This window comes from Gossypium arboreum, chromosome 13, assembly GCF_025698485.1.
Source record: "Gossypium arboreum isolate Shixiya-1 chromosome 13, ASM2569848v2, whole genome shotgun sequence".
Taxonomy (NCBI): domain Eukaryota; kingdom Viridiplantae; phylum Streptophyta; class Magnoliopsida; order Malvales; family Malvaceae; genus Gossypium; species Gossypium arboreum.
The window spans coordinates 1750194-1774137 of record NC_069082.1 but is presented as its reverse complement, the minus strand read 5'-3'; the positions used below and the strand labels follow the sequence as shown (position 1 = coordinate 1774137).

At 34.2% G+C, this 23944-nt stretch overlaps 6 protein-coding genes across 6 annotated transcripts; 3 read left to right on the top strand and 3 right to left on the bottom strand.

Moving 5' to 3' along the window:
* Positions 1-1019: 1019 nt before the first annotated feature.
* On the top strand, positions 1020-3703 carry LOC108464332 (probable sugar phosphate/phosphate translocator At3g11320). The gene is made up of 4 exons (XM_017764585.2): positions 1020-1856; positions 2529-2632; positions 2716-2944; positions 3230-3703. The coding sequence occupies exons 1-4, from the start codon at positions 1416-1418 to the stop codon at positions 3374-3376; spliced, it is 921 nt and encodes a 306-aa protein (XP_017620074.1). The 5' UTR covers positions 1020-1415; the 3' UTR covers positions 3377-3703.
* Positions 3704-3861: 158 nt separating this feature from the next.
* LOC108461318 (LIM domain-containing protein WLIM2b) lies at positions 3862-6714 on the bottom strand. Its single transcript, XM_017761124.2, has 6 exons — positions 6506-6714; positions 5760-5949; positions 5400-5499; positions 5260-5294; positions 5055-5144; positions 3862-4348 (listed from the first exon to the last, which is right to left on the bottom strand). Exons 2-6 carry the CDS (start codon positions 5892-5894, stop codon positions 4139-4141), a joined length of 570 nt encoding a protein of 189 aa, XP_017616613.1. The 5' UTR covers positions 5895-5949; positions 6506-6714; the 3' UTR covers positions 3862-4138.
* A 2114-nt stretch (positions 6715-8828) lies between these two features.
* LOC108462407 (glucan endo-1,3-beta-glucosidase 2-like) lies at positions 8829-10304 on the top strand. Its single transcript, XM_017762356.2, has one exon. It carries the CDS (start codon positions 8930-8932, stop codon positions 10079-10081), a length of 1152 nt encoding a protein of 383 aa, XP_017617845.1. The 5' UTR covers positions 8829-8929; the 3' UTR covers positions 10082-10304.
* A 482-nt stretch (positions 10305-10786) lies between these two features.
* On the bottom strand, positions 10787-13492 carry LOC108461936 (signal peptidase complex subunit 2-like). Its single transcript, XM_017761927.2, has 5 exons — positions 13287-13492; positions 12996-13147; positions 12144-12225; positions 11277-11419; positions 10787-11022 (listed from the first exon to the last, which is right to left on the bottom strand). The coding sequence occupies exons 1-5, from the start codon at positions 13386-13388 to the stop codon at positions 10926-10928; spliced, it is 576 nt and encodes a 191-aa protein (XP_017617416.1). The 5' UTR covers positions 13389-13492; the 3' UTR covers positions 10787-10925.
* A 4398-nt stretch (positions 13493-17890) lies between these two features.
* Positions 17891-19522, top strand: LOC108463994 (leucine-rich repeat extensin-like protein 1). Its single transcript, XM_053023988.1, has one exon. It carries the CDS (start codon positions 18034-18036, stop codon positions 18916-18918), a length of 885 nt encoding a protein of 294 aa, XP_052879948.1. The 5' UTR covers positions 17891-18033; the 3' UTR covers positions 18919-19522.
* A 207-nt stretch (positions 19523-19729) lies between these two features.
* On the bottom strand, positions 19730-22121 carry LOC108463995 (eukaryotic translation initiation factor 3 subunit F-like). Its single transcript, XM_017764039.2, has 6 exons — positions 21793-22121; positions 21226-21305; positions 20769-20998; positions 20421-20542; positions 20223-20336; positions 19730-20117 (listed from the first exon to the last, which is right to left on the bottom strand). The coding sequence occupies exons 1-6, from the start codon at positions 22015-22017 to the stop codon at positions 20028-20030; spliced, it is 861 nt and encodes a 286-aa protein (XP_017619528.1). The 5' UTR covers positions 22018-22121; the 3' UTR covers positions 19730-20027.
* Between the last annotated feature and the right edge of the window lie 1823 nt (positions 22122-23944).

Below are 23944 nucleotides of genomic sequence, written 5' to 3'. Positions count from 1 at the left end.
ACAACTTCGCAACAAAACGATAATATAAATGATTAAAACATAAAATTTCAAACATAAATGACTAATATATAATCCAAGACAAATAAATTTGACTATTTTTATAGTTTACCCTTTAAATTATGTATGCATATTATATTTTAGGTTTAAGATGTTGCTTCGGATTGGACATACAAAAAGGGGTGTTTCTTTGGCACGGCCCAAATTTATAGCAATTTGGAATTTAGACGTTTACATGGGGCAAACTGTCATAATTTTAAAATTTTAGATATTAGTTTGAATTTTATTACATGTGTATGCGTGTAAAAATTATAGATTAAAAATATAGATATATGTGTAAAATTAGTTTAATATCATTTGTGATATAATATTTTGAAGGTCTTGAACAATAAATCGACCAATTGAATTGGTTTATCATGGAATCTCAAGTTTGAGCTCAAAAGCAACTCTTTTGACGATAAGGCAAGATTCTATTGAAACAATGTCGCGAGGAAAAGATTGGTGGCTAACAGACGCCAAATCCTTGAACCATAATAGTTTGCCTTGTTTCAAGATAAACCAACAACATCGCCAAGTCTTGTTGTAACATGAGTTTGACTCTATTTAAGCCCCATAATATCCTTCAATTCAAATCGTTTGATTTTGAGGACTTGATTAACATTTTAAGTAAGTACGTCCAAACTTACATCTTGTAATAGTAACAATGCAAATTGAATTGAAAATTAATCAATTGCATCACTTAATACTAGATTATAACACACGCATAATATAAATAAAAAATTATGTATAAAATCTATTTTAAAAGTTTTAAAATTGAAGTTTTTATTGAAATTACCTGTTAAAAAATCTTATTATTTATACATTTTAATTATTTAAAACATAAAAATCACAAAAAAATACATTTTGATAAATTTTCAACTGAATTTAAATAAATATCTAATTTTAAATAAATATATCAAATAATGATTTACAATAATTTAAAGCAACCCTACTCCACTTCATTAAAAACCAAAATAAAAATTCTCCAAAAAAGAAATATAATAAAGGAAAACCAAAATAAAAAATAACATTAAAAAATAGAACACAAAATCCTTTTGTCAATCACCCTTCTTCTTCTCCTGAGAGAAATATGCAGAGAGGCAGCCACGTTGTTTTCATTTGGTCTTCCTCAAAAACCGAACTTTTTTCCTTTTTCAAAGTCAAAATTCTCATTTCTCTTCTCTTTGGGGTTCCTTGATTTCCCTATTGAAAAGCTTTCATTCAGATCCATGGAAGCTAATTCCACCATTTCATCCCTAAACCATCCTCCTTTTTCACCAAAATAACCCAATTCCCTTCCTTCCATTTAAAACCCAATTTTTTCCCCTAAAAATAAACAACACCCAGATCTTGAAATCCCACTCCCAAAGAAACCAGCCATGAAAACCAATTCCAAACTATTCACCTTTGGGCTAGTAACGTCTTGGTACTCCTCCAACATTGGTGTCTTGTTATTGAACAAATATTTACTCAGCAATTATGGTTTCAAATACCCAATCTTCTTAACCATGTGTCACATGACGGCTTGTTCTTTGCTTAGCTACATCGCGATTGCATGGATGAAGATGGTCCCCATGCAAACCATTCGATCTAAGGTTCAGTTCCTTAAGATCTCGGCTTTGAGTTTGGTCTTTTGCGTGTCGGTGGTGTTTGGGAATATTTCTCTTAGGTACCTGCCGGTCAGTTTCAATCAAGCCGTTGGGGCCACGACGCCGTTTTTCACAGCGGTTTTCGCTTACTTGATGACATTGAAGAGGGAGGCTTGGCTTACGTATATTACCCTTATTCCCGTTGTTACTGGGGTTATCATTGCCAGTGGGGTATGCATTTTTGGCTTTAATTTTTTTAATTAGTTAATGAATTTCTTTTTTTTTTTCTTTGTTAATTTGAAATGGGTTTCGCTTTGTTTTCTTGAAATTTGTGTTGCTTTGTCTGCTAAATTTTGTCTGTTGTTATTTTTTTTATTGGTTAATAATGGAGATGGTAATGTGGGAATTCGTTTGAATGAAAATTTTTGAAGGATTTGCTTGATTTTATTGAATTATGTTGGTTTTATATGATTTTTAAGTGATAATTTAGAGGGAATTCTCCTGTGATTATTTTGATGTGATTAGTTGTTGAGAAATGGATTCTTATCATGAGCTTCATGGTAGCCTAAAGAATCCATTATTAGTCGAAGGAAGGATTACGGTGCGTCGTAGTTAGAATTATGAATCGAAGTATTTGCTTTAAGCTCAATTCGGTTGCTGAAAAACATTGAATCGAAGTATTAGTTGAACGATTGCATTCATCGATTATCTTCTCTTTTTCGGTTTCAAATGGATGATTAACACATTGAATTGTTGATGTTTTGGTTGTGGCATTTAGAAGTGTTCTGTCCGGTGTTTCGCCCCTATGTTTGATTCAAAACCTTTGAATTTGTTCTTAGTATCTTTATATATTTAAAACTTTTGCTATGCTTTTTTCACATTACTTGTTTTTTTCTATGACAGGGTGAACCGAGTTTCCATCTATTCGGTTTTATCATGTGCATTTCAGCTACAGCTGCAAGAGCTCTTAAATCGGTTTTACAAGGAATTTTGCTTTCTTCCGAAGGGTGAGAATTCTTTACTTCTTTGCTTTTGTACCATGGTCGGACTTAGAAACGGTTACTAACAAATTCTCCTGATTTTATTTTAGAGAGAAACTGAATTCCATGAACCTCCTCCTTTATATGGCTCCAATAGCTGTTGTATTTCTACTTCCTGCAACGCTCTTTATGGAAGAAAACGTGGTTGGTATTACCCTCGCCCTTGCTCGAGATGACGTCAAGATCATTTGGTATCTCTTATTCAATTCAGCACTAGCATATTTTGTGAACCTGACCAACTTTTTGGTCACGAAACACACCAGCGCCCTCACTTTGCAGGTATGATATGCGTGATCCATGTTTCTGGATTTTCTCTACGTCTTTTTCCCCCGGTTTTTAGGCTTTTAGGAATATGCTACACATTTATCTTGTTTCCTTTAGTGAGAAAACATGTGAAGAGAGTATGTGGTATATGACATTAAAGTCATGAGTACTTCTACCTGTCTTTTGGTTGTATATGGAAACCTGCACGGTTGCGATAACTGTTGGTTCATTATAAACTTAGCATAGGAACGATCACATTAGTCCAAACCTTTGGAGATACTGAGATATTTGCACTTGCAGGTTCTAGGAAACGCAAAAGGAGCTGTAGCTGTGGTGGTTTCGATTTTAATTTTTAGAAACCCAGTCTCTGTTACCGGAATGCTTGGTTATACACTCACAGTCTTTGGAGTTGTACTTTACAGTGAAGCCAAGAAACGAAGCAAATGAGACATCATCTTGTGGACACGATACGTGTGATCATCGTATCATCGGTAGCATATTTTGTTTCCTTTATTGCAAGGACAGTGACAACATCGAAATAGTCAAAGTTCGGGCCATGTTAGATTCAATTTTTTTTTATCCCCCTGAAGCCTGGGAAACTGGTTTTTTTCTTCTGTATCGGAATCGGCTGCAGTATTAGTAAAAAAAAAACTAGAAAGTTCTAATAAGTTCACCATTTTTATGTTTTTTATTCTTTCAGACAAAGTTTGTATGTTTGGTCTTATATTGATTTAATGGGGAAAAAAAGGTCACTAAGTTTACCATTTTGTTTAATGCCTTACCATGGTGTTTTTTTCTATGCTGGTAGTCATGTATGCATGCATGATGTGATCACTAAGTTTACCATTTTGTTTAATGCCTTACCATAGTGTTTGTCTATGCTGGTAGTTACGAATGCATGCATGATGTGATCACTACAACACAGTAATGACTTATTGTTCAGCAAATTTCATGAATCTAGATTCATTCAACATTGTGGAATGGTCGTTTTTACAACTTGGGGAATGCAGAATGATCCCAATCCCATACATCAATCAAACATCATAACATACATATATGCTCATGAACCAGCAAACCCGAAAGATATGTCCGAACCCAGTTCTTTGTTTTGTTTTTGTTTCGGTCCTCACATAAACATAAATCAAACACACCGGCAATCACGAGGAAAGAAGGAAAAACTTGAAATGATATGGATATTAACACACAGATTTAAGCTTCCGGAACGGAGGCAGCTGCTCGCTTAATCGATGCAGACTTGATAAGGTGATTGTAGCTTCCTTTCTCCTTAAAAAGTTGGGAGAAGTGATGTTTGCAATACAAAATGCCTTCAAGTGCTGCATAATTTGATGGAGTTATAGGGCAGCCACCATGAGAGCATTTGAAACATGACTTGTGGTACGACTGTCCTTCCACCGTTACCTGTCAAATTTTCGAACAAAAGAAAACATCGCATTTTACTACAAACTCGAGGGCATTTACACTGTTACAAAGAGATATATATATATATGTATACATGTATGTATGCATGCTCCTTGAAGCATTGCAAAACGACGTAGGTGTCTCCACAACTGTGTCTGGAAATGTGCCGGACATGGATATCTCAGGAAAAATAAAGCATCGGAGCAACGAACTTCAACAAGGAATGTACTCCTTTGTCAAGCTCAAAATTCTTTCGAGTTCCAAGAATGTTAGAATATTTAGAGAAGCAAAGGATCACTTCTAACTTGAAGACGATGCTCATTTTATACGAGCAATTGTTATTTCAAATGGAACTTGGACAACTCTAAATCTAACTATAACTCTCCTTCGTGAAGAGTCTCCCTTTACGACCCTAAACCTAGCAGCAATGAGATAAAGCATACGGTAGAAGGAAAACTGAGCCGAGCCAGTCTTGCATCTTTGAACTATTATAGGATTTACACTACACCTTATTCTATCAAAAAGAAAGAGCAAACCAAGAAGTAAAGATCGTAAAGGTTCGGATGGATGTGGCAGGCCACACGGACCAATCAGGAGTAAGAGTTGGGTTTAGAAGAGGGCATATAGATAACCAGAAAATTGGAGTCCGGCAATTGCAGAAAAGACAGATTTCTCATCTAATGATTTAATGGATCTCAAAAGCTACCTTCTCGAGTGGGTAAGCAGTTTTTCCACAAGTAGCGCATTTTTCTTGTGTCCCGGAAAACATGCTGGCAGCTTTGCTAGGTGATCTTGTCTGAAATTAACACGAGCTATTAGGAGTTAGCAAAAACATTATGACACACTATAACGAATTTTTCCCAATTAATCGAAACATCAAACACATCCGGTGTTTGCAAGGGAGATTTTACCAGCTCGGGAGTTAACTTCTCAGCTGACTTTGCAGCTGCCGAAAACAAAACCGAAGGCAAATTAAAAACCAACAAAACACGAAAACTATCAAGAAACCAAATAAAGGATTCCATCCACTGAGAGGAAAAAAAAGACATACGTGACTGGAAATTCTTGTTGAAATTCCCCGACTCCTTGAATAGTTGCTCGAAATGAGGCTTGCAATAAACGACACCTTCCATCGAGGAGTAATTACCCAACTGGAAATTCAGAACAGAAATGCTGCTAAGTAAAATCAACAAAGTTGGTAAACAGAATCTATCACGCGCTACATTTGATTACACATTGCAACCGAGATCAACTAAATTAACCGATGAACAAAGAAAAAAAGGTTAAAACTTTAACAAAAATGCAATAAATGGCAATAGATAATTTCATATCCCACTTTCTTACAACCTAATCAATGAACAAAACAAAACAAACGAGCAGAAAATGATTGAAAGAAATTACAAGACATTACCTTTAGTGTCCCTTTGCAATGACTGCATTTGAAGCAAGACTTATGGTAAGGGATCCCATCAGCCGACAAAAGTTCGACCGGATAAACGGTCTTCTCACAAGCCTTGCATTTCTGCTGAGTACCGGTAAACGACATTGCTAGAATACGGCTTAGATCTGACCGTACGGTCCTTTATCTATGCCAATGTGAACTGCTCAAAGATGATCAATCAAACAACCAAAAACAAACAATTTAGAACTCAAATTATGTTGAATTAAACCAAACTAGATCTGAAATTAGGGACTTCGAAACAATACTGTTCTTTATCTAGTTTAATTGATCGGCTTGAATTCAATTTCCTTTCTTATATTTGGCAAATGTAACTGTCCAAAGAGGTTCAAACAAACAACTAAAAACACACAATTCAGAATCAAATCAAGTCATATTCAAAGAAACTAGCTCTAAAAGTTGGAGCTTTGAAACAGTTTATTCAAACATTAGTTATGATCTAAAGAAAAACATAAATGCAACCAACGGTAAGCAAAGCTAACAAAATATAATCTCAGAAACTTTATGAACTTGCATCCTCAAAAAACCCAGAATCCGGGATTTCAATAAGAATCATAAATAAAGCAAAAATCCCAGTTAGATGATCTAATCTGAAAAAGATACAACCAAAAAAAAAACCCAAAACACAATAAGATAATAACAACTGAAAACAAAACTGGGTCAAAATTTTGAAGTTAAATGGGAAACTAAAAATGTACCTAAGAAGAAGAGCACCCTGGATCTATGAAATAAGAAGGTAAAAAAGAAAAAGAAATTGAGAGCTAGAAGACTGAAGGGGTTTTCTGGGTATTTATCAAACAAAATAGAGAGAGAGAGAGAGAGAGAGAGAGAGATTGGTGTTGAAGAAGGGTACTTTTTGCAGCGAGCAGATGTTGTTGAAGTGGATGATGATGGATTTTAAATGAGAAAATATTCGTGTTTTAATTTAAATAAATAAGAAAAAATAGGTATAATGATAAATTAGCTCTTAATATTTATATTTTTGTTAATTTAATCTTTATTTTTAATTAAATTTAATTATTAATCTTTCAAAAGGGTCATATTTGACTATTAATCTTTTAAAAAGAGTCGGGTTATTTTTATTAATGAAAAACTTACTAAAATGTAAAAAAAATTAAATTTTTTTAAGAAAAATAATTTTAACTCTTTTTAAAATGTTAATAATTAAATTTAACTAAAATAAATACAAATTAAAATTTATAAAAAATGTAAATATTAAGGACTAAATTTAGAATTATGCCTAAAATATTATTTTTTACAAAAAGTAAGGTGGCGGCTTTATCTTGTCTTTATTTCAACCAACTCCAATAGGGCTGGCTTTTGCTGTTTGAAAATTGAAACCAAATTGACAACGTTGACCCTTGTTTCTTTTCAGACACTTTGTCTTTTGGTAATTTTATTCGATTTTAAATATTATAATTTAATTATATAAAACAAACAAGTGTATGATTTAAAATTTAAAATTTTTATTTTAAGAGATATTTTCCACCTTATATTTTATTATATCAATAAATTTAGAATTTTTATAGGTAAATACGTTTCAGATAATTCAAAATATTTTTAAATTAAAAATTCGTGATGATTTAATGATTAAAGTGTCTATTACTTCCAATATAAATTGAGTTCAAATTGCACTGGTTACGTTATTATTAATATTTTATTTTTCTCGTAATATATTAAAATATATATTTTAAATAAAATAAAATAAACAAAAGAAAACCCAATTAAATTAAATAAATAAAATAAGGAAATGGTGATCCACAGTGATTGATTGAATGTTGTTGGTGCAAAGTACAAACAAATGAATTAGATGGGAAAAGTGGGGTTTGGGACAATTTCACATGCCGTTTCCCACGCTGTTGCGTCCTCTATCATTTCCTTTTCTTTCCTCATTTCACGATACCCTTTTTTTTTTTCCTTTTTTTCACAATAGTCACGGTTCGAATAGTTGGTCTGAGTCGATAAGTTTGATATAATTTAGTTTAGATAAAGGTTTTTGTATTTTAACCTGACTCAGAATTTGATTTAAATAAAATATTTAAATAATACAATAATCTTTTAGATGAGATTGATTGATCTAAAAATAAACTTGTATTTAAATTTTTTATAATCAAACTTTAACCCGACCCATAAATAATTTTACTTTCATCATCATTTAATTTAAAAAGAAAAAAACCCTCATCATAGCTGCTTTTTGTCCCTCCATGTATTTATGTTTTTCTTTAATAAAATGGTAACAAATGGTTGAAAAAATCTTTTAGATTTCTTATTATTACACTTAACATTTGTTAGTATTTTTAAATGGTTGATAATATGATTATAATTATAATTATATTTCAATTAAAATTTTATTATCAAAATTATAAAAAAATGAAATTTAATTAATTAAAGATTGGGTCTAGTCCGATATATTATCAGTTCAGTTAATCATATTTACGTCTTTATCTTCTAAAAATCATTTGCTCCGTTGTCTAAGATAAAGTATTCTCTTAATTTGACTTAATAGGCGGTATATTAGTATTTCAATTAGTTTGCTTATTTCCAATTAGACTAAGGATATGTTTAGGTTAGTCTACTAATATAAGTTGCCTTTCCGTATTACGATCCGACCACGTAATACCACTTAGTATTAGTTTAAACATCAGACGACCAGTGAACAACATTTGCTTCTATTTTGCTTTGCATGCAAAAATCACATGAGGACAATTATACAAAGTATATTAATGTAATCAATTAATTTACTTTATTAATCACTTGATAACAGTGAGATTAGATATTGTAACATGAGACAAAAAATAAGCTAAATGTACTGTGCCGCAGCCCACCGCCCATCCAAACATCGTTGTTAATGAAATTAATTAGGAACTAGGCCCAAAATCCGATTCATATTAGATTCAACCCAATGGGCCTCATCCGAAATCAAAATACATCAATCAATCATTCCCTTACATCACAGAACGTTGTCCAATGAACGGTTCAGATGAATGTTAAATGTGCACCATTCCGCAGAGAATCACACACAACCATAACTGAACTTTCCCGCCTAAAATAACAGCCTCTAACCGCCGTTACTTAACTAACTGAACTCACGCTCTTCATCATTTTTTCACGAACAGTGAAAAATGGCTTCCTTTCTCTTCCTTTCTCTCCTCTTTTCCTTCCTCCACTTCACCTCTTCCATCCCTTCTATCGGAATCACCTATTCCTCCACCGTCTCTCCTCCACCGCCGCCTTTGCCGGCCAAGGTTTCATCCCTCATCTCCGCCCTCAAGATCACCAGTGTCCGCCTGCCCGACCCCGACCCTTCTCTCATCAAAGCCTTTGCACCCACCAACACTTCCCTTTTCCTCTCCATCTCAAACTCTCACCTCCCGGCTCTCGCCTCCAACGGCTCCGTCGCACTCAGCTGGCTCCGCCGTCACGTCCTCCCTCTTTACCCTCGTTCCAAAATCTCCCTCATCTCCGTAGGCAACACCGTGCTCGATTCCACCACCATACAAGATTTCTCCCCTTTCCTTCTTCCGGCAACGAGAAACCTCCACCATGCACTTCAAGAGCTAGGCATCAATAAAATCCAAATCTCCGCCACATTCTCTTTCTTCTCCACAATCACCACCGCTTTCCCACCCTCCTCCGCCGTGTTCCAACAACCAGCCGGTGACCTCATCATAAAACCCTTGCTCCAATTCTTGGAACAAACGAATTCCTCTTTCCTCATCAACATTTATCCCTACAACCTTTTTCGCCTCAACAGCGAAATCCCAATCGGGTTTGCTTTATTCCAAGACAACCCTTTCAACTTCCGAGACGATCCCGTCACTGGGATAAGGTACTTCAACCTGTTTGCAATGATGGCAGATGCCGTGTTGACAGCTATGGCAGCGATGGGGTACCAGAATATCCCGGTGGTCGTGGCGGAAACGGGGTGGCCGAGCGGGGGAAGCCAAGCGGAGGAGGTTGAATCAAATGGGGTTTATGCAGAGATGTATTTGAAGGGTTTGGTCAGGCATTTGAAGTCAGGAGCTGCAACACCATTGAAGAAAGATGGGGTGGCCGAGGTTTATGTATATGAGTTGATGGATCATAGCGGAGGGGACAATGAAAGAGGGAGGAAATGGGGTATTTTAACAGAGAATATGACAATGAAATATAATGTGGAGTTCTCAAGTGGGGCTAAGAATTCTGGGATTTGCTTGGTGGCCATTTGGTTTACAAATTGGCTGCTTATCACTTCAATGAATCTGATTTTAGGGTTCGTTGGGATTCAAGGATGATTTGCATATTGACAATGGCATCCCCTGGATGATTTTATGATGGTCTCATTTAGCTTATAGGGTTGAAGTCTATGGTTTTCTCTGGGGTGCCTTTGATGCATGGTTTTGAGGCTAATTAAATCTTGTAGCAATTCAGTGGATATGAGTGATATGATCTGTTAGGGATTTAGATCATCAACTTGATGATGATATATACTTGAACCTAAACTAAAGTTCAGATTAATGAGATTTTCCAGTGAGATAGTAGATTTGTATGTTAATATACTTCCTGAGGCTATGTTTTTGGCGTTATAGTCCACTAAGATACGTAATTTGATTCATTAGGCATGTTTATGTGCCTGATTGAAAGTTTCATGCAGGGAATCAACCGTTTATTTAAAACTATGTATTTTAATATAAAATAATCAAATATAAATATTAATAATTGTATTATAAATAAATATATTCAACACAAAAAATAATTTTATGAATATATAATATTAGAACAAAAAAACGAGTTTCTTGTCTATGAACATAAATAATTGAACAAACTTGATTCGTATTCGAGTCAAAATCTTGTTCATGGTAAACTAAACTGCTCTGTTCATTTACATGTACATGCAAATATTTATAATTTGATTGGCCAAATTTTGGGTGGGGATTGACTATTGAGGAATGTTTGATGGTTTTTTTTCTTTCTTTTTTGGTTAATGAACAAATGATCCATGTTGTAAGCTGGGCGAAATGGATTCAGAATCTAGGTCCCAAAATCATCAATTAACATGTTTTATATCGGAAAGCCACACCAGGGCCTGAATTCACAGTTTTAACAAGTAGCCTATCAAAGTAAACCTTACTTCTTACATCACTTCTTTTTCTTAGGTACTGCTGCATAATCATCAATTAGTGCTCCAACATCTTTCCAGAATAGGCCCTCCACCAATACTCCATCCTTCGTGAACCTGCAATATTTCAACAGCTGTGAAAAGGGTTGCATTTGTTATGCAGACTCGAATGTTGGATACGGGTATGTTCAATTATTTTCGTATTTTTTTTAATGAATTTGGAAGATCCTTGTAGAGTTGTATGACTTGTATACCCATGTCTGTACATGTGTTGGACACTGATACTTCAAAAAGAATGAGAAGCTGGAATAACATAGCTGAAAACTGGATAGTAAAGAGCAAAAGAAAGGAGAAGGAAATGGCAGACATACCACTGGGTAACACTTTTGGTAAACTCTACTGGTTTGCCTGCAGATATTGATTTGGGATCTGCACTCACTATGCTAAGCGTATAAAGATCAGAGAATCTCGGCAACTTTGAAGAGACCACCAATCCAGTACTGGTGACGGATCCCTGCAAATACAAGATTAGCACTTTGATGTAGAAAATAACGCATGCAGAGCTTTTTACACAAGCACACTCCATGGGCATCCTAGGGACCTCAAGAACTAGATCCATTGGCACATTTACTTTTCAATCTTAGTAAATTGGAAAGTTCCTTTCAGCCCAAGGCACACAGAAAGCATATGCACATACTATGTAAGAATGGATGTTTGTTTACTTTTAGCTAGTACAAGAAATATGACTACCTTGAGCAGTACTCAAGAATCTATATACCTATTGGATGCCATGATTCCACACAATTACTCTAAAAGCATTGGCAGTACATTAAAAATATGGCAACAATGTGAAAATACATGGATGAAATATAAAAGCATAGAACTGAGCTAATTATAGACACAAAGCAATCCTTCAATTTCATTTATGATGCAAATAGTTTACAACTTTCTATTAGAAACTTGAACCAGAGTTAGATGACATTGTATTCGCATTAAAAAGTTGTAAACTCAAGAATACAATGTCATGCCATTAAAATATATTAGTATTAGATGGTAATCTCAAGAGTTGGTAGCCATGCAAATATCGTGGAAACCCAACATCGCAGCTTAAGCACATCAAGACCAAAGTCCTACCTAATCATATACATGAGATAACATCATCTTAAAGAAAAGAAAATCATTCCATAGCACAATATATAAAATGAAGACATGTTCAGTTAGAAACCCAAGGAACTTACAGGAGGAGGGTAAGTAAACATAATTGCGTTCTTTTCCTTTGTGTAGCTGATCAGCTGGAGTATTACATTGAAAACTATATACTTGCCAGAGTCAAGGATCAAACAAACATGATTACACTCATTGGCTGCCAAGAAAAGCAAGAAAAAAAAATAGGGAAATCAACACAAAATCTTTAACACCATCTTGTCTTAGCCATAAATACTCTCTGGCCAAATAGTTTCACTTGTGAAGCATAACAATAAGGGAAAAAAGAAGGGGGGGCTCATCATTTTGCATTATGTTCACAAAGAAGCCAAATGTTGAACCTATGTCAGGCTAATGGAAGGTTTTTCTTTTTTAATGCTATTAATAACTAAGTATAATACTAAAAATGGGGAATTTTTTTTTTTGGAACAAATTAAAAAAATGAATTTAAATAGAAAATTTAACATAAGATCACACCAAAAAAATGTGTTAAGTAACCTAAGACTCAGTCTAGTTCAGTTGCTTTTGCTTCTCTGTTTCAAATCTAGAAATAAGAAATAAAAGTTCATTCTGTTATATAAGCTAATCTAGATTTCCATAATTAAATTACTTTTTAATTTTTAATAAGAATATACCTAATTTTACTTTCATATGGATCAATTTATGCAGAGATATGAACTGCATTTTAAATACTACTATTATGCTTCTATTATATCACAACATAAACAACCAGATGAAACCTATATTAGATTCTCATCACAAATTTTAATTAAAATTATTCCAAAAATAAAGAAATTCAATTCAAATTCATCCTAAACATTCTTGAACAACTATTTATCTAGCAATTACAATAAACCAAAACAAACAAATTCTGCAACAAAGGATATAATACAATGCAACCAATGAGGAAATCACGGTTTCCAGGGAACTTCTTTTTGTAAAACTGAGCAAATAGAGCGATTACAATGATAATCGTTCCAATGAATAATCTGACATTGCTCATCCTCACATCTTCCGCATATCCACGACTCGTAACGATCTATTCAAATACCAAAAAAATTTGAAAGTACGAAAAAAAATAATTATTCGAAAAATTCGAGCAGTAAATCGTGAAGATGAATGGATCTAGGGTTATTTCAATTGATTTTTTTAAAATTTTTAAAAAAATTTTATTATACCTCAGAGACGGATTCGTCGAGGATGTGTTTGAGGGAATTGTGATCTAATAGATTTGCCTTCTTTGAATTTTTGGTTGCAATCTCAGCCTTCATTTCTTGCATTTTGTCTATGGAGATTTTAGGGGAAATGTACGGAAACGGCGCTACTGGTAATTAGATAGTGGGGAGAGAAGTTGGCAGTGTTGCTCGAAGTCAAGATTATAAGTTGTCTTTTACGAAAGCCTAAAACGTCTTCGTTTTATTGGTAATAAAAGATACGTGAACCAGACCGAATCGGTGGATTAAACCGATGATATGATTAGTAATGAAAAAAATATCTTTTTGTTCACTACCATTTCGATTTTTATTTTTTTGGTGAAAAAACATAAAAGCTAAGAAATTACATTAAAAGATTTGAGAAAGAGCCCCTAAGCCGGTCCAAATCTAAGAAACTTCTAAGCCTAAGAGAGAGAAAATCAAAAAATTGAAGCTCAATACTAGATAATATTGCTTCTTTTGCCATGCAATCAGCCACTACATTCTGTTCTCTGGGAATATACCACAGAACCCAAGAATTTTCCTAAGAAAGAATACTCTGAATTCACCTGATTAAAGTAGAGTTCAATGTGGTTTGGTTACTTCAATGTGGTTTGGTTACTTCCTTGAATGGCCCGAATAACGTCCAAACTATCTGAGAGGATTATTACACGATCATAACTTCTTCTTTGAACAAACTTAAGCGCTTCAAAAATGCCCCAAAGTTCAGCATCAAAGATCAAGCACTTTCCAAGGTAACGATTGAAACCAAAAAGCCACTGTCCATTCATGTCTCTAGCAACCCCCCAGCAGATGCATATCCAGAATCCGAGCACACTGCCCCATCAGTATTAAGAAAGATCGTAGAACTATAATCTTGCTCTTCCAAAGGAAGGCCAAAACCGCCACTAGTAGCACCTCTAGAGAGTGAAAAACATTGAGAAGCCCAACAAAAAGAGTTATTGACCATCTCTCTTGTTTGCCAAGGGTAGCCTTGAAAAATAAAAAGATTGCGGTTCTTCTAAATCCGCCAAGCCAGAATACCAAATAGACAAGCCCAACTAGCTCCACCCTCCATGACTAGCGAAGAATCCTGCACATTAAAAAGAATTCAATATTGTAAATTAAAATAAAAAAAATTTTGTTAAACGGTTACCTGGTAAGATTTGGCTCCACACTTCCTTAGCTGCATTACAATCCTTGAGGATATGAAAGATGTCTTTCGGATGAAAACCACATATAGAACATGAAGGATCATCCACTAAACCTCTTTTAACCCTCTCAACATTACTGAGGAGACGCTGCTTGAGTACCAACCAAATGAAAATACGAACTCTTTGTGGGCCTCGGATCTTGCAAACACTCTTCCATTTATCATCCTTCGAATTCCATTCATCGCCCTTACAAAACTTATAAGCACTCTTAACCGTAAAGTTACCAGTTGAAGTATGACTCCAGGAGATTTTGTCCGACCCTACAGATGGAATAGGAGGGGGAATGCCCTCAACTCAATCACCTCCTCCGGAAGCCAAAGTCTAAACAAATTGAGATTCCACGAGCCATCCGAATTAACCATATCGTTAAGACAGCACCCAGGATTAATATTAACACCTGTCGGGATAAACTTAATCAGCTGCCCCACACTAGGGATCCAAACATCTTCCCAACAGCGAATTTATCTCCCATTTCTAATGGACCAACATAAACTATCTAAAAGCAGTGGCCAGATTTTAGTGAGAGAATTCCAAAGAAAAGAACCTCTGTCATGCCTGATTAATATGGGAAAATTATCGGTCATCCAGTATTTAGCCTTAATAACCCGAACCTAAAGTGCCTCGTTGTTAGTCACAATATTAAACCCCAGCTTTAGCAAAAACGAGATATTTTGGTCTCGTAATTTTCGTAAACCAAGGCTTCCACAACATTTAGGTTGGCAAATAGTATCCCACCCAACCAGAGACATCTTCTTTTTAAGGTCAGAAGAACCCCAAATGAACTGCTTTACCAAGCTCTCAATTTCATCGCAAACTCTCCTGGGAATCATCATGGACTGCATAAAATAGCTAGGAATAGACATGAGAACTGACTGACCCGAAGTAATGCGGCCGACAATTGATAATCTTTTAGCGTCCCAACTTTGGAGCTTTCCTCTAACTTTTTCGATAACAAACTGCATAGTACCATTAGTTACCCTCTGATGGCACAGCATAACTCCTAGATAATGTCCAAGATTCTAGACTTTCTAAAAACCAAATAAAGAACTAATCGAGTCTGCCACTATCTCGTCCACACCTTTAGTTAAAAATATGTTCGTTTTCCTAGCATTAATTCAATGCCCAGAGAAATCGCAAAACTTACCCAGAATATCCTTTATAAGTCAACAATGATTCGTATCTACTTTGCTAAATATAACTAAATCATCTGCAAAAAATAAATATGAAATGGGAGGACAAGATCGTGAAAGGCAAATGAATCGCTTGACCAAGCCAATCCATGCATAAGACGAAAAGATAAGGGGAAAGCGAGCATCTTTGTCGAATTCCTCTTGCTGGCCTGAACTTTGACAAAGGAACTTCGTTCCATAAAACCTGCATCGTAGAGTTAGAAATAGAAGACACAATAACTTTTATGAGAAAATTAGGTATACCAGCTTATTGAAGGGAGACGTTGATGAAGTCTCAGCGCATTCTATCGTAAGCCTTTTCCAAATCAATCTTCATAGTCATCCACTTTCTTTTAGAAAAGCTCCTCATCGAGTGAATAACCTCTTTGGCGATAATGACATTGTCTGTGATATTAAGTAAATTGATTTCACTTAAAAATTTATACTAATTTAATTATTGTCAAGTTTGAAAGTAAGCAACTAAAAATAATTAATCATAACGTTAATGTTTTTGGTCAATTGAATATAATTTTGATTGATATAATAATAAATTTAGCCATTAATGTTTATATATTCTGCGTAAATGTTGACGGGATGTTTAAATGTTACATGCTAAATTTGTTAAATTAGGATCAAATTGATGAAATGTGTAATGTTATGCCCAAATTTGTTAAATCGAGATTAAATAGATAAAATGTGTATACTTTAAAGGTTAAATTTTATACCAATAAAAATAAAAACAATTGATAAAAAGATTAGTATTGTGATTAATTATCTTTAGTTATCGACTTTCTATATTAATAGGGATTAAATTACTTTAATTTTTTATATGAACCAATGTGGTTAATTTTTTTGAAAATGTTTCAATCCAAACCCAAAATTTAGGGTTTCAGTGCTCTTAACTTTTGTGTTTTGCAACTCAATATATTAAAATATTATTATTTATATTAATCATTTAAAATGTATTTAAAATTGTATATATTTACTATTTAAGATATATTTAAAATTAATTTATATTTTATCTATTATTATATTAATTTATTTAAATATATGTAAGTATCATTATAGTAAATTAATTTAATATCATTTATTGTTATATTTAAATTTTTAATATTTCATGTATTATTAATTTTACTTAACATATTTAAAATGTATATTTCATGTATAATTATATTAAGTTATTTAAATATGATCTAAATTAATTTATATTTTCATTTTTAAGTCTAAATTTGTTATTTTAACTTTCAATGTTAATTTTGTACAACGATATCAAACACTTAAAATTAATAAATCATACATTTTACACCATTTTCCAAAAGGAAAAATATTTGATATATCGTCAATGGAGTTTTTAGACTTCACAAGTAAAGTTAGGAAGTTAATAATTATCCTATATGGTTATAGTAAAATTAATAAAACAAATATTTAAAAAGAAACACGTGATAATTTTTAAGATTACTTGTGAAATAAAAAAAAGTACATTGCCAATTTACCAAAGATTAACTCTTTCCAAAAACATTTTATTTTTGAAATTAATCTTATAGCAATTTTCAATTAGGGGTGTAAATGAAACATTGGTATTCGCAAGTTACTCGTGCTCGACTAAAAAAAAAATCAAACTTGATTTGGTAATTATTAAGTCAAGCTTAAGCTCGAACAATTTAAGTTATTGATCGAGCTAAATTTGAGCTAAGTAATACTTGATTCAAACGACTCGTGAGCCTTATCGTGTTTTTTATATTTTTATATTAATAAATTACGTCATTACCCTTAATATATATTATCAATTCTAAGCTTAATTATTGACTTGAACTTGAGTTTGAATTAGATTAATTTAATTATATTTTGAGCTGAGCTTAAAAGTAGATGTTCGATTGAAGTTAAAAATAAATATTTAATCAAACTTAAATCAATTTAACTCAATTCAACTCGATTACATCGATTATTATCAATAGAGAGGCTTGAGCTCTATGGATTTAGAAGTTGGATTCTTCTAATAAACACACTATTCCCCTGCTCTAGAGAATATATGCTTCTGCTTTCTTCTTTTTCTGCCAAAATAAATAAATAAATAATGATATCCAAAAAGCAATTGACTTTTGGTTCCTCTAAACCAATAAGGTTTTGACACGTTTACAAATACTAGACACCACACGTCACGAAGGTTAAAATTGTCATTTTGCTTTCCTTCCTCTCTTTTCTCCCCTTCCCAAGCTAAGTAAATCATCTCCTCCCCTCACTCCCCCACTCTCAAAAATCTTCTTTCATTTAAAAAAAAAAAAAAACACCATCCTTTTTATACGGCGCACGTTAGCGTCTTACAGCAGCGAACCATCGCAAGCCTTCTCTATGGCCGCTTCCTATCGACCGCCGCCACCGTCAGCTATTGATCTCGACCTCACCGTCGTCTCAGCCAAGTATCTAAAGAACGTCAACTGGCGAAACGGCGATCTCAAACCCTACGCTGTCTTCTGGGTCGATCCAGACCGCCGTCTCTCGACCCGTTCGGACGATGCCGGATCGACCCGACCGGTATGGAACGAGCGTTTCACCCTTCCCCTTTCCTCCTCTCTACACGACGTCGTTTTAACCCTCGAGATTTTTCACTCCAAGCCATCGGAAACACCGAAGCCGTTAGTCGCCACTCTCCGTGTCGAACTCAAAGAATTACCCGACCCGGATGACCGTTCCAAGATCCGAACCTTCCCTCTCCTCCGACCCTCGGGCCGTCCCCAGGGCAAGATTCGGGTGAAACTCGGGATTCGCGAACGTCCCCTTCCTCCACCGCCTGATTACCATTTTGCCCCTCATAACTATTATTACACAAATGTCCCTCCTCATCCGCCAAGATACTCCGGTTTGCCCTACGTTTCTCACCCTCCGCCGCCTCAATCGCCTACGTACTCCGTCCCCGATTCGTATTCTCCCCATTTCTCCAACCACTACTACCCTACTCCGCCGCCGCCCATGCCTCCTCGTCCTTTCTTGGAGCGTTCTTACAGCTACACTGGTCCATCAGCACCGTTAGATTACTCTCCCTACGATCAGAGACCTAGAGGAGGCCCTAAATTCGGGACCGGATTAACTGTTGGAGCGGCTGCGGGGGCTTTAGGTGGATTATCATTAGAAGAAGGATTGAGATACGAAGAAGAAAGGATTCGTGGAAGAGTGGAGGACGACGTCGCATCAAGGGACAGGGATGATTATAGTGATTATCGTCATCCGGATTATTGATTGCTTTTAGCTACAACGATGATGATGGGGTATATTTTTATAAATATATATGTAAATAATCTGTGATCTGCTGATGATGAGTTTTGTGTTGTTAATGCCTGGGGATTAAAAACGATCCGAGAAAAGAGTGAGCTAAGAATAACTCTTTTGATGCCTGTTACGTGTTCTGCTATTTTCTTCTGCTACGACAATAAATTGTTAGTTTTTAATTGTTGAATCTTCCCCATTTCTTGGAGTTAATCTTTCAATGTCTTTTTTCTGTGTTGCTGAATATGATGGTAGGTAGTTGAACTTGTGGTTAATGAAGGGTCAAAATCATATTCAGCTATGGCGGTTCAGAAATGCTTTGGATTATCATTTCTTACCTGCCGGTGATGCTGGAAAGGCATTTTCATGTGTCTGTACCAAGGTTCAGTCTTCAAGGTTTAATGTAGTAAACTGAGCTGAACCAAATTACTGCCCGTGGGACCTCATTAGAGTAAGTCATGTTTTCTATGAGATAGAAGGGGTTACCGACCTCATTAAGGCATTTTTCATGTGGTTTTCTGTACCATGACTTTACTCTGTAAAATGATTCCTCTGGATAATACTTGTTTGTGGTTAATTAGAGTTGCCTAATACCGTGAATGCTTTGTTCGATTAGTTTGTGTGCATTTATGGTATCTCACATTACTTGCATTAGTGAGACACCCATAAAAGCCTTTCTAGTTTGACTCTTGAGCCACGTAATGCCTAAACCATATTTGCTTGCCATGTTTCAGAATCCGAACCAACACCGTTCTTTATTTTTGATTTAATGATAATCCATCACTCCCAAAATAATTTTTTATTAGAAGAAAACTATAAGAGTTTGTAGCAAAATTAAACAGAATTAAATGTTGAAATAAGAATATTGAAGAAAAAGAGAAGGAATTAAAAGCGAAATTTAATTCAACCTCACAGCTGTATGACATGTAGTTTAGGAGAAAAGGACAACTTACAGAAACTACAGAGGTCATTTTAAACCGCCAATAATAATAACATATAGTCAGTCTTTCTCCAGCTAAAGTTTCCCACAATCAAAGCACGTGATTCGCCCAAGAACAAAAATGCATCACTTTGGACCCAAATCACAGGATCTGTGCAGCTGTGTTCAACTTCTCAGCTAATCCAAGTTGTGTCCTAGTGATGCTCGATAAGTATAATAACAGCAACTGATCCTGCACCACTCAAAATCCACATAAATTAGTGTCAAAACATTATTTTGGGAGATTTCACCACCAATGCACAACTGTTATGATATTCGAAAATTAATCAAATCGTACCTGCAGACTATCATTCACAAGCTTATCAAATACGGATGTCGATAGTTTAGGCAAGGAGGCTACTGTGTCTGATATAAATCTGCCGATGCTATTATCAGCCGCAACACGCCCCTCCTGAGAAAGGGAACAGACGTTATAACAGAAAGCAATTGAGACAAATAAAAAACAGATGGATGGAGATGGAGCTAATTTACGTACCACAACATCATCTACGTATTTGTAGACATCATCTATTAAAGCCAACAGTCTTTGCATTGTGACTTCCATTCCTTCCAAATCATTCGGCAGTTTGTCAACCGCTGTTGTCTTCAGGATGTCAACTGATTTTTCAACAAATTCCTTTAGTTAGATTGTATCAAGATTCTTTACTTTGCAGTTACAGGTGGAGATATTAAAAAGATGCAGGGCATTCCAATTTCTTAGACAAGTATAGAGACCGGTGAGACTGTGTTCAAGCAATACACACATAATCATACTCACACAGAGTGAGAAAGAGAATAGGCATTACTAGAAGATAGCATCTAAGATGGTTAAAGCAATACATACACCCCAGTCGCTCAGCTTCAACCATACGTAGATCAAGGGGAATTTCTTGGAATTGAGCAGCAAGCTGTCGGTCTCCAAGAGCTAAATTGACAGAAACGTAGGCCTTTATCGTGCCCTCTCCATTCCTAAATCCTGTATCCACTGTCAAATGAACAGGGTTCGGGACTTCCCTAGAATAAAAATCGTGTATCAATGCACTACCACCTGTGACTCCGAGGCCAGTAGAATACCTGGAAAAGTTGCAAAGAACAAAGAGCTAAGTTGGAAGTACGGCAAAAAATACACAAACTCACATTCGATTGGTAATCAATTAAACCATGACAGTGGGAAGAGACAACCTTTATACAAATAGTCTTACATTTGTATAACACCTAAAGGGGACTAAAGAGCTTTCAACAATTTTTTTGTTCTGTTTTATGAGAAAGAAAATATAACTTGGTAGGGAGCTGATAATTACCATCCAACAATTACTTCCTTTGGATTCACTTTTTGGTGGGAGACTAACATATTATGATGGTATTCAATATCCAAAGCAACCTGCAGAAGTACTAGAGAGAATTACAAAAGCAATTAAAAGAAAAAAAAACCTAAATATCTGTAAGCCATCGTTATTAGTAGTACTTAGAAAGTAGTGAATGCAAAATATTTCATATCAGTCACATAATGTTAGACTTAATAACCTATTCACAATGTACAATTGTGCTCTTATTTATGAAATTATTTCAATCTAACCTTAATTAATGCCTATCCTCAAATCATTATTTACAGCACTATCAAGTGTTAAGAAACAAATTCAATTTACAAAGAACAATAATCATAAAAAAAAAAAGCATCTCATTCAATTCCTTTAGAAAACCCTAAAATCAGTATCATGGATCTCTTCTATTTATTCCAGCATAATGCTCTACCTAAAAATCAGATAAAGAATTCAACTTTAATTATAAGCTAAGCAGATCTCAATCCAAAAGAGAATTCTGTTAAAAAATTTAAAAATACAATACTCTGCAGATAAAAATTAGGGCACCTGTTCGGCGGATTCAGTGTGAGGAACGGCATAGGAATTACGGATATCAACGGTGCCATCAGGAAGGACGGAGCCGAGGAGCGTGCCAATTACGCGCTCGGCTTGGTCGGGGCGTCTGACGTAGCAATCGCAGATGTTAAAGATGACGAGAGGATGAACCTTGGCCGATAGGTTCGCCGTTGAAGGCGTACTGAGCTGCAAAACGGTGTGATCGCCGGCCGCCATCTTCTCTCCCCGATCTTCTAGTTTTGGTTTTGAGAGCGAAAGAAGTGAGAATTTAGGGTTTTTACTTTTTGGGACGAAACGATTCGAACTTTTATAGTTAATTTATATGGTCAGAAGTATTATCAATATTTGGACCCAATTTCGGCCTGTTTTTACTGGGCCGAGTATTATCCATTTATTCTTTCTCTCTCGTGATAATGTTGTTGGAACCAGATCAAACTTGTCAATTGGACTAATTGGACCAGAAACCGACTGCTATGTTAGTCCGAACAAAGTTATTGAATCAATCTTTAAGCGAACTGTTCGGAATTGATAAAAATTAGAAATTGGAACAAAAGATCAATTGTTGAACTAATTTATAAAATTTTATTTATTTATTGTTGGATCATTGACTAGTTTAATCATTGGTTTGACTTTTAAAACATTGCTTATAACTGAAAGTTTTATTAACTAAAATATTTCTGCATTCAGTAATCACATTGACTCTAAATACATTTGAAGTTAAGTCGAATTAGATCCCTAAAAGAAGAGAAGTTTTTGCACCCTTGTATTTTTTATCTACAAAACTTAAATTCGAGACCTAAACTTAAATCTGAGACCTTACTCATAGACGCTTTTTAACACTTGATCGAACAAGTGGCAGTCTCTTACGATCAGAAGTTAAAAGTTTAAGGGTAAAATTGTATTTATAAGTAATTTAGAAATTAAGCCTGTGTATAAACTTTGATTTATTGCATAGTTTGATACGTGAAGTTTGAATTTACGTAATTATGTGCATAAACTTTTAGTTTTTATTAAATTTTTAAAAATTAATAATATAGTTATACACATTGATACTACTTAGAGGTGTTCATGGGTCGAACTGAGCTTAGACATGATATTAATACACTTTATACTTGCTCAAACATAGCTCAATTCGGAATACGGGCTTAACAAAACCTATATTTATAAATAGCTAACTTAAACTTATTTTATGCTTGTCCATATTTAAAATATATATATTTATATTATTTTAACTTGATTTTTAATAATTTTATATATGGTCATATTATAATTTTGTATGTACTACTATAGATATATTTTTTTTATATATTATAAATTACATAACATGTAAATATAAGTTGATATAAAATATTACAAATTTACACAAATAGGCCGAGCCGAGCTTGGGCATTAAACATTCAAGGTTCAAGCTCAACCTATAATTTAGACAGCTTAATTTTTTTTATCAAGTCCATTTTTCGGGCCTAATATATTTATCCAAACCCTCCCAAATTTCGAGAGACCTTCAGGCTTGAGCAAGTGTAATACTACCTTACGTTTATTTATTTTATACACAATTAATTATTTTTATTTAGTATAGAAATATTTGAACAATTACTTTTTAAAATATGTACAATTGAATTAAATCAAATAAATTTTAAATGTGATATAATAAAATAACTAAAAATATGATAAAAATACATTATGCTAGTAAAAATACAAATGTTTAATTTATAATTCTTAAAATTAATATTTAAAATAAACTTGAGTTAATTAATATTTGTGATAATACATTCAAAGTTAAATGATGATAATATATTATTTAAAAATTTTAGAGAGAAACAAAAGTCCATTATTTAAAAATATTATATAAAATTATAATCTTAATTTAAAATTAATAAATTTTTATAGAAATTTTTAGATATTTATTGTAAAAACCAGTATGAGTCGGGGTTGCTGGGCCGACCTCCCTAAAATGGAAAATTTTCTATTCAGGCTCCTCTAAAGTTTATAAAATTTAAATTAGTAAAGGTAAAATTGCTCTTTGCCCCCCTAAAATTGATAACAAATTTGATTTAATCCTATAAAAATTATAAAGATATAGATATTAAAATAGTAAAATTACATTTTTACTATCGTAAAAATATACAATTTAATTTCAAAT

Coding starts and splice junctions, on each gene's coding strand:
- LOC108463995 (XM_017764039.2), bottom strand. CDS start 22,017: ATGGCGGCCGGCGATCACACCGTTTTGCAGCTCAGTACGCCTTCAACG. Junction 21,306..21,792: donor ACACTGAATCCGCCGAACAG/GTGCCCTAATTT, acceptor GTACTTCTGCAG/GTTGCTTTGGATATTGAATA. Junction 20,543..20,768: donor TGAAGCTGAGCGACTGGGGT/GTATGTATTGCT, acceptor TTGAAAAATCAG/TTGACATCCTGAAGACAACA.
- LOC108461318 (XM_017761124.2), bottom strand. CDS start 5,894: ATGTCGTTTACCGGTACTCAGCAGAAATGCAAGGCTTGTGAGAAGACC. Junction 5,145..5,259: donor AGAAGTTAACTCCCGAGCTG/GTAAAATCTCCC, acceptor TGTTAATTTCAG/ACAAGATCACCTAGCAAAGC. Junction 4,349..5,054: donor CTGCTTACCCACTCGAGAAG/GTAGCTTTTGAG, acceptor AAAATTTGACAG/GTAACGGTGGAAGGACAGTC.
- LOC108463994 (XM_053023988.1), top strand. CDS start 18,034: ATGGCCGCTTCCTATCGACCGCCGCCACCGTCAGCTATTGATCTCGAC.
- LOC108464332 (XM_017764585.2), top strand. CDS start 1,416: ATGAAAACCAATTCCAAACTATTCACCTTTGGGCTAGTAACGTCTTGG. Junction 2,633..2,715: donor ATTTTGCTTTCTTCCGAAGG/GTGAGAATTCTT, acceptor ATTTTATTTTAG/AGAGAAACTGAATTCCATGA. Junction 2,945..3,229: donor CCAGCGCCCTCACTTTGCAG/GTATGATATGCG, acceptor TTGCACTTGCAG/GTTCTAGGAAACGCAAAAGG.
- LOC108462407 (XM_017762356.2), top strand. CDS start 8,930: ATGGCTTCCTTTCTCTTCCTTTCTCTCCTCTTTTCCTTCCTCCACTTC.
- LOC108461936 (XM_017761927.2), bottom strand. CDS start 13,388: ATGCAAGAAATGAAGGCTGAGATTGCAACCAAAAATTCAAAGAAGGCA. Junction 11,420..12,143: donor TGTTTACTTACCCTCCTCCT/GTAAGTTCCTTG, acceptor TTGTATTTGCAG/GGATCCGTCACCAGTACTGG. Junction 11,023..11,276: donor ACCAAAAGTGTTACCCAGTG/GTATGTCTGCCA, acceptor GAAATATTGCAG/GTTCACGAAGGATGGAGTAT.